The sequence below is a fragment of the Oratosquilla oratoria genome, chromosome 26 (assembly GCF_046742065.1).
Source record: "Oratosquilla oratoria isolate Oo_2021 chromosome 26, ASM4674206v1, whole genome shotgun sequence".
NCBI lineage: Eukaryota > Metazoa > Arthropoda > Malacostraca > Stomatopoda > Squillidae > Oratosquilla > Oratosquilla oratoria.
Genome location: NC_134802.1, coordinates 22274249 through 22289248, shown reverse-complemented (window position 1 = coordinate 22289248; position 15000 = coordinate 22274249). Strand labels below are relative to the sequence as shown.

The window sequence follows — 15000 nt, the reverse complement described above, 5'->3', positions numbered from 1 at the left end:
AAATCAAATCTTGGCAACACAAGTTCAAACCGAGTTATGAACTGACCCCTATTCACCCTCTTTGAAGAACTAAACACCGAGGCATGAAGCTATGAAGAATAAACAACCTAAGCCCATATTGTTCCTTGACTTTCAGTGCTGTTCACTTGTTATGTCTGCCTGCAGACTCTTTCATTCGACCGAGAGACATCCTCTATGCAGCAAAAGAGCTAAAGATACTATTTGGTAAGTAGTATATACACCAACAAAATAAGAGCCGGACTGACTTTCCAATGATCTATAAGCTCATATATATTCAAACTAATTTTTTAATGTATATCAAAGCATTAATATGTAATAAAGATGCAAATGTAGGCAAAAAGAATTTAATTCAAAACAAATAGAAAAACAAAATAAATTAATAACCAAATAACCAAACAGATAAATAAATAAATTACTTAATACGAAGATATATGACTATATACATGAATAAATGTCGACACAAAAAATACAAAAAAAAAGAAAGAAAAAAATTCCCGTAGTACTGTGCAATAAGAATTCACAAGGACCTAAAGAATATGTATTCCTCTTCATATACAACTAAAAGCGTTCGCTCACATTCTCCCACTTATATACAAAAATATTAGTGTGTGTGTGTGTGTGTGTGTGTGTGTGTGTGTGTGTGTGTGTATGCTTGTGTGTGCGGGGATGGGGTTGGATACGGTTGTCGTCGAACTTTGGAACGCGTGTGGGGGCAAGAGAAACACGTGATAGACGCCTAAAAATTTGTAAACACGTTTACAGGTGGTGAAAGATTTTTGGAAGTGGAGGAAGGGGGAAGTGGGTAAGGGACGGGGAGGGAGAGAGGACAGCGGAGGCAGAGGATGGGGAGAGAGGGGAAGATAAGAGAAGAGAGGAGAAGAGGAAGGAAGAAAGGGGAAGAGAGGGAGAGAGAGGAAGAGTAGAAGAGAGTAGGGAGGGGAGGTAAGAGAAAGTAAGTGTAGGAGGTAATGGAACTTATGGGTAGGTGGGAGAAGGTATAGTAATGCATATGAGGGTATGGGGAGGTATACAGAAATAGGGGGAGGTATGACAAGGTTTAAGGAGGTATGTTGAGGTAGATGGAGTTAGGAAAAAGCAAGGGAGGTATGTGGTGCTAGGGAGAAATGGTGATGGGAGAAGGCGTACGGGGCGGGAACCCGCGGTGGTCGATGGTCGATAACAATAACAATGATAACAATAATAATAATAATAATAATAATAATAATGTTAATTATAATGCTAATGATAAAAATAATAATAAATATAATAATAAAAATAATAGAATAAATAATAAAAATAATGATAAAAATTAAGAAAATAGAAAAAATGAAAAAAAATGAAAATAATAAGGCTAATTATAATGTTAACAACAACGATAATAACAATAACAACAGCAATAACAACAACGATAACAACAATAATAATAATAATAATCACAATAATCAATCACAACAATAATAATAGATATAATAAAAAAAAATAATAAAAACAAAACTAATAAAACAAAAATAATAAAAAGATAAAAACGATAAGAATAAAAACGATAAAACGAAAAACGATAAAAATAAAAACGATAAAAACAGTAATGCTAAAAATGATTAGAATGAAAATAATAAAAATGAAAATACATCATACATATACCAAGGCTTTTTCCCCTTTACAAGGGAGGTCGCCAAAAAGAAAAAGGCATAAAATCATTCCCACCCATTCCATCCCTGAATACACTCCACACCCCTCCACCCTCCCTCTTATCTTAGCACCTCCTGGATGACGGGTCATCCCTGCACCTTGTCCACTGCCCTGGGTCAGAAGCAGTGTCGCAAGACACAGCACATCCACAGCAAGGCCGCTTCATTAAATCGGCGACCCCCCCTCTCCGTCCCCCCATGTTTAAAAGGAGACGACGGGGAGAAATCCCTTCGGGCTGCGCCAAATTTTGCCCCCCACATACTACCTCACCCCCCATCCCCCGCCCATTCAACCTCATGCATAACAACGTCATCTATATACAACCATTCCCCATTCACCCCTGTCTTCTGTCCTCTCCCGTCCTTCCTCAACAGACATTCCCCTCTTCCCCAAAGCCCCCTTCACCCCATCTATCCACCTCATCCTAGGACGTCCCCTCATGTTCACTCCCTCCACATCTGCCTTCCATACCTCTTTTACTAGTCTTTCTTCACTCATTCTTTCCATGTGTCCAAACCATCCTAATACTCTTTCATCAACTCTATCTCCCAACTCTCTTTCCACCCCTGTTCTCCTCCTCACCTCCTCATTTCTCACTCTATCTATCCTAGTAATCCCCATCATACTTCTCAGACACCTCATCTCAAACTCATTCAAACTCCTTCTTTCTTCCTCTCTTATGTTCCATGTTTCTGCCCCATACAGTTCTGCTGGCACAATCACTCCTTCATATAGTCTCCTCTTAGCATCCATTCCCAAATGTCTATTCCTCATTACACTTTTTAATCCACCAAGGCATTCACTCGGTTCTCTCAATCTACATTCTACCTCCACCTTCACTCCACCTTTTCCTGCCACATTTGCACGCAAGTGTCTGAAATTATAAACTTCCTCCAGTCGCTCTCCCTTAATGCTCACTTCTAGTCTACTGCCACTTTCACCCCTTGTACATCTCATCACCTTACTTTTACCCACATTTATCTTCAGCTTTCTTCTATCACACACTCTCCCAAACTCTGTCACCAACTTCCTCAATCCCTCCTCCGATCCTGCCACAAGCGCAGTGTCGTCCGCAAACAACAACTGGCTCACCTCCCACTTTTCTCCATTTTCTTTAACCATCTCCAATCCCTGACCCACTACCCTTGCATTTATCTCTCGCATTACCCCATCCATGTGTAAGTTGAACAGCCAGGGCGACGAGACAGAATTGGAACACACACACACACACACACACACACACACACACACACACACACACACACACACACACACACACACACACACACTCGTAGCACAGTTGGTAGAGTTCCAGTTGGTAGAGTTCCAGGGCTGAAGTAATTACAGTATTGCTGCGCTGTGGGTCGTTATTCCAGCTCTCGTGGGCGGGGAGTTGGGTGTGTGTGTGTGTGCGTGTAAGATCACAGCTTTACCCACAGATCGGTCATATATGAGCTCTGAACTCTCTTCCAGGAGGGAAATAGCTGTCGATCACGAGTCCAACACGTGATCCGACACCATGGTGAATCACACACACAAACACACATGGTCTGGCATGGGTTAACCCAGGTACTGAAATTGGTAACACATATATTCTGTCGCCAGATGGTTTTATTTAGCCAAAGGTAACCTGTGCTGCGATAAGAGTACCGCGCACTTGAATAAAATCGTTTGGCGTTAAGCCAGAATCAAGCAATAGGATTCCAATAATTTTTATTTGACGGATTCTTTCTTCACTATTGCCAGATTAGCTGGTATTAATTCTCCGGTTTGATTGAATTGCGTATCTTCCTTTTTTATGATCTTCATTTTAATAAACATAAACCAGAAGAGTGTGTGCGTGCGCGTGCGCGCATTTTCATGTGAGATGTATCGTAACATTACATTTTCTTTATCTTAAATTCAGTGTTTGATTTCCATTGAGCTCAAATTGAATTTCACACATTTTATGTTTACGTCACACAGGTTTGTGTTGCTCACCTTCTCTGTTTTTCAGTTGGGTTTTGAGATGGTGTGTGTGTGTGTGTGTGTGTGTGTGTGTGTGTGTGTGTGTGTGTGTGTGTTTATGTGCGTGTGCGGACATGTGTAGTAGCCCAAATTCCAAAGGTTTTATGACGTGAGCAATATTTGTGTTTAGTATTAACTGGTTGCAGAATTATGCACATATTTTTAAAGAGAATGCAGTAAGTCTATTTCGAGTGGTGGTGTCGTTTTTGTCCAAGAGCGTTGTAATTGTGGTATTCTTTATTTATAGATTGTGAGGATATATATATCTCAAATCACATAAAATCAGATCAGCCATCCTGAGTCCAAACAACAGCGCCAACCTTTGCCACGTCACTCTTGAAAATTTTTCAGTCTCGTTTCACCACATTCTGTCTGGTCTCCCTCTTCCACGCTTCCTATCTCGCGGCGTCCACTCAGTAACACCTTTGCTCCATCGCTCATCAGTCTTTAGCACTAACTTACCTGCCCAATTCCACTTCGTCTCTCTTGCCGCCTCCACAATATCTTTTACTCTAATCTGTTGTCTCACCCAACTTGCTCTCTTTCCGTCTCTCAGTGTCATACCTATCATTGATCTCTCTATTTTCCTTTGTGCAGTCCATAGCTTTATCTCCATCGCCTTCGTCAATTTCCAAGTCTCACACCCGTAAATTATTGCTGGCAGAATGCATTGATTGTAAACCTTTCGATTCAAACATAAAAGTATAGAGCCTCTCAGGATTTTATTATATTTACCAATCACTTTCCAACCAATTGTAATACATCTTTTTATTTCGTTATGATCTTTGGTCACTTGCACCATCTGGCCTAAATGATTATACTCTTCAACTTCAAGACTCTCATCATCAAATATAATCTCTTTACTTTGAACTTTCGTGTTAAATATTACTTTGGTATTACTCTTATTCATTTTTAAACCTACTTCGAGACTTTCCTTGTTCAGATTGCTCAGCATATCTTGAAAGTCTTCTGCTCTTTCTGATATAAGAATAATGCCATCCGCAAATCTTAGGTGGTTCAAATATTCGCCATTAATCTTCAGACCTTTCTTTTCCCTACTCAACCTTCTGAAAATCTCTTCCAAGCAAGTTGTAAATAATTTGGGTAAAATTGTATCGCCCTGCCGTACTCCTTTTACGATCTTGATCTTTTCTGTCTGTATCTTTATATAGTCGAATTACAGCGGTACCTTTGGCATAAATCTTTTCTAAAACCCTTACGATCTGTTCGTTTGTGCCCTGGTTTTGTAGCGAGTTTAGTGTTGCTATTTGTTCTACCGAGTCAAAGCCCTTCCCGTAATCTACAAAAGCTAAACAGAGAGTTATATTGTATTCTGTCATTTTCTCGATTAGTTGGTTCATCGCCTGCAAATGGTCTAGAGTCGAATATCCGCGTCTAAAGCCTGCCTGTTCTCTCGGTTGATTTTCATCTAAAACTTGATTTAGTCTACTTGTAAGGATCTTGGAGAATACTTAACTTTTGATAGCAAGCTAATCGGTCGATAGTTACTAAAGTCCTTCTGGTCTCCTTTTTTATGAAACAAAATCACTATAGCATTGCACCAAGATTCAGGAACGCCTTCTTGATGTAAGCACTGGGTGTACAACTGAGCCAACTTGATATGAACTTCTTTTCCCAGTGTCTTTTAATAAAAGATCTATCGATATACTATGTTCCCCAGGTGCTTCTCCTCGTTTCACATTTTTTAGAACTAATTCTACTTCTTTGTAATCTCTGGTGCTCTACGAACGTCTACAGATGACATTACTTACTCAACTATGAACTTCGACGAATAAAGCTCCTGGTAAAATTCTTCTACTCTTTTAACCATTCTGTCTCTGCATTTAATGATCTCTCCATTTCTATCTTTCAAATGTATCATTTTCGGTCTTCCTAAAGCATGTCTGCGCTTGGTCCCTTTAATACTTTTACCTTTCCGAATAGTTTCTCTTTCTTCTCTCTGATCTCTACCTTTTAATCTGCATGGTCCTTCTTCTTTTAATTAGATCATTTGTTGCTTTGGAGTATTTGTTTTCTCTAATACTTTTTGTACTTCACACTCTCTCTGCTCATTCCTTAATGATATTCACTAAATTCAGATTCAAATCTTCGACGATGTCCGCGTTAGTTCTTAGAGCTTCGAATCTATCTTTAATTTCCAACTTAAAGTTTTTCTTATAATCCTTAACCTTCGCAAGGCTTATTTTCTTTTTTAAAACTAGTTTGTTCTCTCGGCTCCGAAATTGAATTTAAAAGTGCAACCTACCATTCTGTGGTCACTACCTATGTTTTTATTTATGACCGTAATATTCTTAACGCTATCGCTCTCATCTCCAAATATGAAGTCTACTTCGTTCTTTGTTGTTCCATTTGGACTTCTCCAGGTCTATTTACGACCTACACGCTTTTGGAAGAAGTGTTCATTATCCACATTTTGTAGTTCTCTGCAAAATTGACTAACATTTCGCCTCTGTCATTTCTTTCACCTACTCCAAACATCCCAATGCACGACTCATCTCCCATCTTTTTCCCCCACTTTAGCATTAAAGTCGCTTATTACCAACGTGTACTTCCTTTTCTCTTGATTCATTACCTGGCTTAAATAATCATAGAATGACTCGATTTCATCGTCTGGACTCTGCGAAGTTGGTGCACAAACCTGAACTATTTTAAGAGTGTACTTTTTACACAACCTTATCACAATCCAAACTACCCTGTCTGATAAACTACTGAACTTGACTACGTTTCCAGCAACCTCTCTGTTTATCAAAAATCCTACTCCACTAACTCATTCTTTTTCTTTACCTCTTTAGTAGAACAGGAAGTGACTATCTTGTAACTGTATCAGCATTTCTTCCGCTCCTCGGACTTCTCTCAGTCCCACGATGTCCCACTTGATGTTGTCTAGTTCTTTTATTAAACTCTCCAGCCTATGGTCTTCTGAGACTGTTCTAGCATGCTATTTAATGTCCAAGACTTGGAACTGCTTGGACAGTGCTTACTCACATTCGGTGGCACACTTTCCATAAGCACACGAAGCACACAAGGCAGTTGGACCTGTAAGAGACGATGATCCCAGAGGAATGCCCAATTTTCTTTTGGTTTTGGAATTCATTTTTGCTATAAAGGAATTTTGGCAATGATCTGAACTCTCAGCCAACTGTTTTCTGGTGAGATATTTCTCTGGTATCACCTTATTACATTCAGTGGAGCCCTATACAGTATATCTATAGGGTACCCAATGGTCCACGCCATCATTATGACGGTGCCCCATATATCCATGAGGAGTTTCCCTCTTTGCCATCAGGGACGTGCCAGTTAGCAGTGGGTCTTGCGACTGTGTGTGTCAGCTTCTCTTTGTCTGATCTTTCTTACAAAAGCTGTTCGATATGTGTGACCTTACAGAGATTTCCTTTATCGACATAGCTGTTGTAATCATTAAGATTTTTAAGCCTATCCAATACGTCAAGGTTTCAACTCTCGGATAGGATATATATATATATATATATATATATATACATATATATATATATATATATATATACATATATATTGTATATATATATGTATTATGCACACACACACACACACACACACACACACACACACACACACACACACACACACACACACACACATATATATATATATATATATATATATATATATATATATATTATGGTGGCTGAGCCCGGGAATGCCGTCACTTCATCTAGGCGCTTACTGTACTTTTTTTTTTTATCAACAATATCCAAAACATCCAACAAAATTTCTCCCAGATGGACCAAAACACGTCATAACGTTGCCTGTACTCTTGGTGCCATTGTTCCTGATGCCATGGGGTCATTATGGCGTGGATGCGTCGCGATGCACCCTGGCCACTTGACGTCGGGCGAAAACCACCGCCATGACCACGAGCGGACGTGAGCGGAGGCTTGGCGCACAAATCTCGCCGCGCGTGTTCGCACCTTGTTCAAGTCCTTCAACGGGTTTACAAAACCGCGTCTCCTGTTCGTAATGGTGGAGGATAGGTTTGAAATACTCGGAATTCTGTGCTTCAATATCACCCCCCCCCCAAAAAAAAAAAAAAAAAACTATTTGGAATTGTGATATTCATGCATGCATGCGAATACGCTGTACATAGATTAATATATATATATATATATATATATATATATATATATATATATATATATATATATATATATCCATACACACGGTATACATGCATATATACTCTAGTAATACAAATAATCACAAATCTTTTAGTGGATCTTCAGTAATCTCTGAGTGACTAATTAGTCTCTCGCTGATCATCCAGAAGTCTTTCAGTGACCCCTTGTTGGTCATCCATTGGTTTCGGTTATCCAAGAGTCTGAGTGACCCTTCAGTAGTCTTTCACAGATCATTAGATGCATTGATCTTCCACGGGTCTCTCGGTGATTATTATACTAAGATCTCTCAGTGGCCCCTTAGTAGACTCCATTAATGACTTAGTCTCATAGTGACCAACGAGAAGTCTCATTGACCCTCCATTGGTCTCTCAGTGGCCATTCAGAAGTCTTTCAGTGACTAACCAGTGGTCTCACAGTGACCCTTCAGTGGACTCGTGGGCCATCCATGAGTGACTTAGCCTCTCATTGAGAGGTCTCTCGGTGACTCTTTCCTTAGTCTTTCACCACCGGCCTCTCTCTCTCATGCAGGAACCGCGACCCGTGGGGCAGTGTGGCCGAGCTGGCCACCATCCTCCGGGGCCTGAACCAGCTGCCCTTCGAGATCTACGACGAGGGCGGCCCCGATCTCACCCTCGTCAGGCTCGAGGAGGACGTCTTCCTGAGGGGGTTCGAACCCCTGCTGGGCGCCCATCGCAACCAGACCCACGTGCCCAACAGCACGCCCTTGGTGAGTACCAGAAAGCGCTATATATTTTTACTTATCTACCTTGTTTAATTTCATTGATTTATTTATTTATGTATTTTATTGATTAATCAACTAATTTATATATAATTTTATGTATTTGTTTATTCATCTCCACGGATATACTTACCTCAACCAACCTCTTCCTTACCTGATGGCACCGTTTTTCTCATATTGGGTGACGCCAGGCTTTAAGAATCGTACTTTCGCCCAACCTGGCGAAAGGTTATTACCACCAAAAAATACAATTTTATCTGTTTCTCCATTTAAGGCTCTTCTAGTAGCTTATCTACAAAATCTACTTTCTGAATGGTAGGAAGCGTTCGCTTAGGCTGGCGAAAGTGTTCTACCACCACTCAATAGAATTTTACGTGTTTCCCATTTAAGGCTTTTCTAATAGCTTATCTACGAAATCTACTTTCTATATGGTAGGAAGCGTTCCCCAGGGCTGGCGAAAGGCTTCTACCACCACTTGATAGAATTTTGCGTGTTTCCCATTTAAGGCTTTTCTAGTAGCTTATGTGCGAAATCTACATTCTATATGGTAGGAAGCGTTCCCCAGGGCTGATGAAAGGCTTGTACCACCACTTAATAGAATTTTACGTGTTTCCCATTTAAGGCTTTTCTATTAGCTTATGTACGAAATCTACTCTCTATATGATAGGAAGTGATCCCCAGGGCTGGCGAAAGGTTTGAAAAATGCCAACCACAAGGTCGTCAAACGCTTTGGCAGCAGCAGCACGGTATCTGGACAGTGGTGCTGCTGCACGGTGCTCGGGGGGCTTGCGAGCAGGAGAGTTCTTTCTTGTGGGACTGACTGCAACTCTTGTGCGCTCCTGCAACTCTCATGAGCCGCTCTCGTTAGTCACACGTGCGGAAACCGTTTCTCAACGTGCTTTATGACGTTGCCCTTGCGAAGAACCCACCGCAGAACGTGCTTCGCTTGCCTGCATATATAATATATATATATATATATATATATATATATATATATATATATATATATATATATATATATATATATATATATGTATATATATATATTGTGTGTGTGTGTGTAAGAGAGAGAGAGAGAGAGAGAGAGAGAGAGAGAGAGAGAGAGAGGAGAGAGGAAAGAACGCCTTCACCCCCAATGATTCCCTGTACAATATTTGTTCTGGTTGGCGACAGGCGATTTTATTAAAGTGAGGTCAGACCTCCCTTTTGAGTGAAGGATGCCTTGTGCTGATTTTATTCTGGTTAAGGACAAGAGATTTCGTTCTGTCGGTTGTAGAACCCGTAAGTTTGTTATTGATAGGCTTTATTATGCTATCACCAAACCATTTCAATTAACGGAGGGGTGGGGGAGCTTCCACGCAGAAATGCTGCTTCGGCCAAGTCTACTAATTCTTTGGGTTGGTCACCTCAAAGAGGCGCATAAAGAAGTCCCATTTCGTGCAAAGCCCTTTTTCGTATATTAAATAAAGCCCACTTCGTAGACAGACCACTCCTACGAGAGAAAGCCCTTTTGATGTAAAGCCGTTTTTCATATATATTAAGCCCATTTCGTATAAAGTCCTTTTCGTACAAGGCCCATTTCACCGGAAATCTCATGCCTACGAGAGAGAGAGCCCATTTCGTGTAAAACCCTTTTTCCTTTACATGAAACCCATTTCTAATGAAAGCCAGTTCCTACGAGAGAGAGCCCATTTCGCGTAAAGTCCTTTTTTTTTGTACAAGATGTATTTCGTAAGAAAGCCCATTAGAAGGCCCATTTTCTATAGAACCCTTTTCGTATGAAGCCCTTTTTTGTACAAAGACCATTTCTTAGGAAAGCCCATTCCTAAGAGAGAAAGCCCGTTTTGATGAAAACCCATTCCGTGTAAAGCCCATTTCATGTAAAACCCAAATTTCGTACAAGGCCCATTTCGTAGGAAAATCCATTCCTACGAGAGAGAGCCCATTTCGTGTAAAGCCCTTTTTCGCTTATATGAGGAACGTTCATTTCGTGTAAGGCTTTAAACGAAATGGGCTTTCCTGCGACATGACCTTGTACGAAAAAGGGCTTTACACCGAATAGGCTTTCTAAGGAATGGGCTCTCTAAAATGGGCTTTACTGCGAAATGGGCCTTGTACGAAAAGGGTTTTTATGCGAAATGGTCTCTATAGATTATGGGCTTTCTCTCGTAAGAATGGGCTTCCCTACGAAATAGGTTTTGTACGAAAAAGGGCTTAACACGAAATGGGCTTCCTCTCGTAAGAATGGCTTTTCCTACGAAATGGACCCTTTTCTGTATAAGGCCTGTTTCGTAGGAAAGCCCATTATTCTGATAGAAAGCCCATTTTGTAGAGTCCATTCCATAGAAAGCTCATATAATATGTCTTTTTTCGTAGGAAAGCCCATTCATACAAAAAAAAGCCCATTTCCTGTAAAGATCTTTTTTTGCAGATATGAAACCCATCAAGGTCTATTCCGTAGGTAAGCCCATTCTTACAAGTGAGAGCCCATATCTTTTAAAACCCTTTTTATGTAGATATAAAGTCCATTTCGTTGAAAGCCCATTCCTTCAAGATTGAAGAAGACTTCTTAGGAGTGCCGTTCCCAGATGTTCTTCGGGACAAGGACATCCAGAACCCACGGTGGGTTGACGCTGAAACTACTCCTTGGGAACGTCCGGGGGGATCCCGGACTCTTGGGTGGGTGTCCGGCGCCAGGTCCTCAGAATGACCTTGGGACATCGCTCGTGAGGTCGCCCGTCCCCGTTGTTCGTCTCCTTACTTCGGGGGAGTTCTTTGGGCTCGGGAAGTCTCGTTGCACCGCTGAAAGGCGCCCTGGTGTCACCCACCCCCTTCCTCGGTCCGGGTCCCTCTTGTGGATTCTTGGCGGCTCCAGCCGCAGCCGTGGATCGGTGGTGGTGGCTGCTGGCGACGGGGTGCATCCTTTAGACAGGATAATCCTGCTGATCCACATGAAACCTCGCTGAAGTAAAGTTTTGTATAAGAAAATGGGTCAGTATCGATTCAGAGTCTTGTCAAAAGACTTGTGAATGGTTTAGGCTGCCGCCAGGTTATTTTATTCACCTCTGCGGCACCACGTCGGTATAAGGAAAAGGGGACACTTCGTCGGAAGGAACCAGCGCTTCTGTCCGGTGTAGGGAAGGGGTTGATGTCCTAGATGTATGTCACACTTGAGGGTCTAGGTCGTCCTCCAGCTGGTTGTTTCTGGGTCTTGAAGGACCAGGTGATCAAATTTCTCCTGCCGCAGGATGCCGCAGGCGGTTCCTCATGCGGCAAAGGACCACAAACATAATTAAGAAACAGGAGGAGGAGGAGGGGGACGTGAGTAATGTAATGTTATTTGTAGTTCGGTTTCAGTAGATGAGAGTTGATTTTAAGTGTATAATTGTATGATAATGTTGACCTGTTTTACATTTATAATACATACACTCGTGCGTTATCTCTCTTTTTCACTCACTCTCGATCTATCTCTTTCTGCCCCTCCTCTCCTTTCTCTTTGTTCCTCTCTATCTTTGCCTCCCCCCTCTCTCTCTCTCTCTCTGTCTCTCTCTCTCTCTCTCTCTCTCTCTCTCTGTCTCTCTGTGTCTCTCTCTCTCTCTCTCTCTCTCTCTCTCTCTCTCTCTCTCTCTCTCTCTCTCTCTCTCTTTTCCTCTCTATCTTTGCCCCCCTCTCTCTCTCTCTCTCTCTCTCTCTCTCTCTCTCTCTCTCTCTCTCTCTCTCTCTCTCTCTCTCTCTCTCTCTCTCTCTCTCTCTCTCTTCTTTCTTTCAATAAATACGGGACCCTTCTAACACATTGCCTACACACACACACACACACACACACACACACACACACACACACACACACACACACACACACACACACACACACACACACACACTATTATATTTGTACGTTGATATCCTTACCCGGAAAAATTGTCATTGGCTGAATAAAATAGCCTGGTAGTAGCAGCCAAAACAAAATCACTCAGTACAAACTGAGTGATCGATTTTTTTATAATTTAATATTACTAGTAGTAGGAGTATAAATATTATTAATTAAATAATTTAGCTTAAGGGCTTTTATGTAACTAATTGAATGAGATTTAGAAGAATAAAACTGTTTAATGCATTAGTCGGCTCAAGAGGGTCAATGTACCCCCGTACAATTTTTTTTTAATGTCAACACACTTGTGTGTGTGCTTGCTGGGATTCCCGTATGCTTGTGTGTGTGTGTGTTTATGCATGTGGCCGCGCGCGTAATTGCTACCCTGCGCAAGGAAAGCCACCAACCACGTCAGAAGGACGAGGAGGAGGTTGAGGAACAAGACGACGACGTCGATGGCGATGGTCAATCACAGATGTACCCATGATGGAGTACACCGGTTCCCGGTACTCCTGTCTCCGGGAGGACGCTCCTCCGTGTGTGTGGCCCCCGGAGTTCTCTGGTGCACGCGAGGGGCGAAGGCTGGTGCCCCCTCAAGAGTATCCTGGTCCTCCTCCTCCTCCTCCTGGGTCAGTTGTCGATTTTACCCGATGATGACGTGATTGAGGGTATGCTGACTTGATACTATGTATATATAGGTGTATATGTTATATATTTATATGTATATATATAATATATATATATATGTAGCGTGTGTTTGTGTGTGTGCGCGATTGCGTGTGTGTATAGTCTCCTTCTTCCTTCCCACCTCTCAATCGCTCTCCCTCCCTCCCTCTCTCTCTCCCTCTCTCCCTCTCTCTGTCTCTCTCTCCTTCCTTCTTGTTTATTACTCTGGACTTTTTGCCCCTTTTTACTCCTGGCAGGGAGAGGGAGGGAGTAGCCAACATCCTCCCCACAACAGTGAGGCAACAGTTCATTATGAACAGTTACGGTCAAATGAACTTTGTACAGCTGCGCCTTTTGTCGCGCCCGTCACTGCTTCTGCTGCTTCTGCTGCCGGCGGCGGCGGCGGCATGTGCCTCGCCACGTCAACAACAGTGGAGGAAGGGGGTGAGATAGTACAGAACGCCCTCCCAGCCAATGTTTTTGTTGTTTGTTTATTTATTTTTTTATTCCTCCAGTTTCCCCGGTATGCTGTTGTGTGCCACTGGATTGAATGTTGGCACCTTTTATTTTATTTTATTTATTTATTTATTTATGTTTTTTTGGGGAGAGGGAAGTTACTACGGAACTTGAGTGTCACTATCAAGATTGTAATCCTAGACAATAAACATCTCATTGGCGATGTACTAGTACACCTTTAGAAGTAGAATACTAGTTTGAAATTTTATTTAGAATAGTATTCATCGCTACTCGGGTTCTTGTGTGTAACGAACTGAAGTTCAGCTGTTTATCAGATAAGATTATTTCAAATAATTTTGTTAAATGATTCATATTCGTGTAATTAATTAAATTCAGTTGAAATTGAGGTTTTTACTTATGGTTCCAAAAATTAGTAAAATAATAATAAAGACGATAATGATGATGATATTAGTAATAATGATAGTAACAATGATAATGATAATAAGTAAAAAAATATTCAGTCTTAGAGATCCTAATGTCATGAAATTAATTGGGATTTATTCACCAAATTCAGAATTCATTTGAGGATATATAGGCTTTCGCTCGTGGCCTCAAGGAACCGAAAAAACGCTAAATATACGTTGTTGCCGGAGACTTTAATGCCAACATAGAGAAGGGGCCGGGGAGCGAGTCGTGCGACGCGGGGTGGGGGTGGGGGGTGGTTTTGAAGTTCCTTGAATAACATCGACAAGAGGAAGCTGAATTTCACTGAAAAATAAGATTCAAAGAATGATAAAAATGTTATTTGCAAAACGCTTTCGAAGTGGAGTTAGGGAAGTTCCAAGTACAACAAGAAAACATACGTAGACAAAAAAATTTATGCAAGTGTTTCGGTTATAGGTAAGGGGAGTGAATATAGAATGCTTAGTTGTAAAGCTAGATTTTGATTTCAGAATGCGATTATGGGTGTGCATGTCCACACACACACACACACACACACACACACACACACACACACACACACACACACACACACACACACACACACACACACACACACACACATATATATATATATAAATATATATGTATATATATATATAAATATATATATATATATATTACTATTGGCTGGTAAATTATAGCTTGTGATTTTACTTATGAAATCTTCCAACCAGCCAATAGGAAAATACTAAGTCTCGATGTAATATCCTTATTTACAAATATATATATATATATATATATATATATATATATATATATATATAAGTATTGCAAGGATAATTGTAACAGGAAGAACCAAGGGAATGGTATGATTGTTGTGGTGGCGGTGGCGATAGTGGAGGGGGTAGCAGCAGCAGCAGCAACATAGCACTATC

At 41.1% G+C, this 15000-nt stretch overlaps 1 protein-coding gene across 3 annotated transcripts in view; it reads left to right on the top strand.

The window, feature by feature from the left end:
• The window catches only part of LOC143039411 (telomerase-binding protein EST1A-like), a 407204-nt gene that overhangs the window by 203786 nt on the left and 188418 nt on the right, over positions 1-15000 (top strand). For all 3 annotated transcript variants that reach the window (XM_076209414.1, XM_076209412.1, XM_076209413.1), the window contains one exon: positions 8421-8619. In XM_076209414.1, the coding sequence (XP_076065529.1) occupies positions 8421-8619 (199 nt within the window). The remainder of the gene's footprint in view (positions 1-8420; positions 8620-15000) is intronic.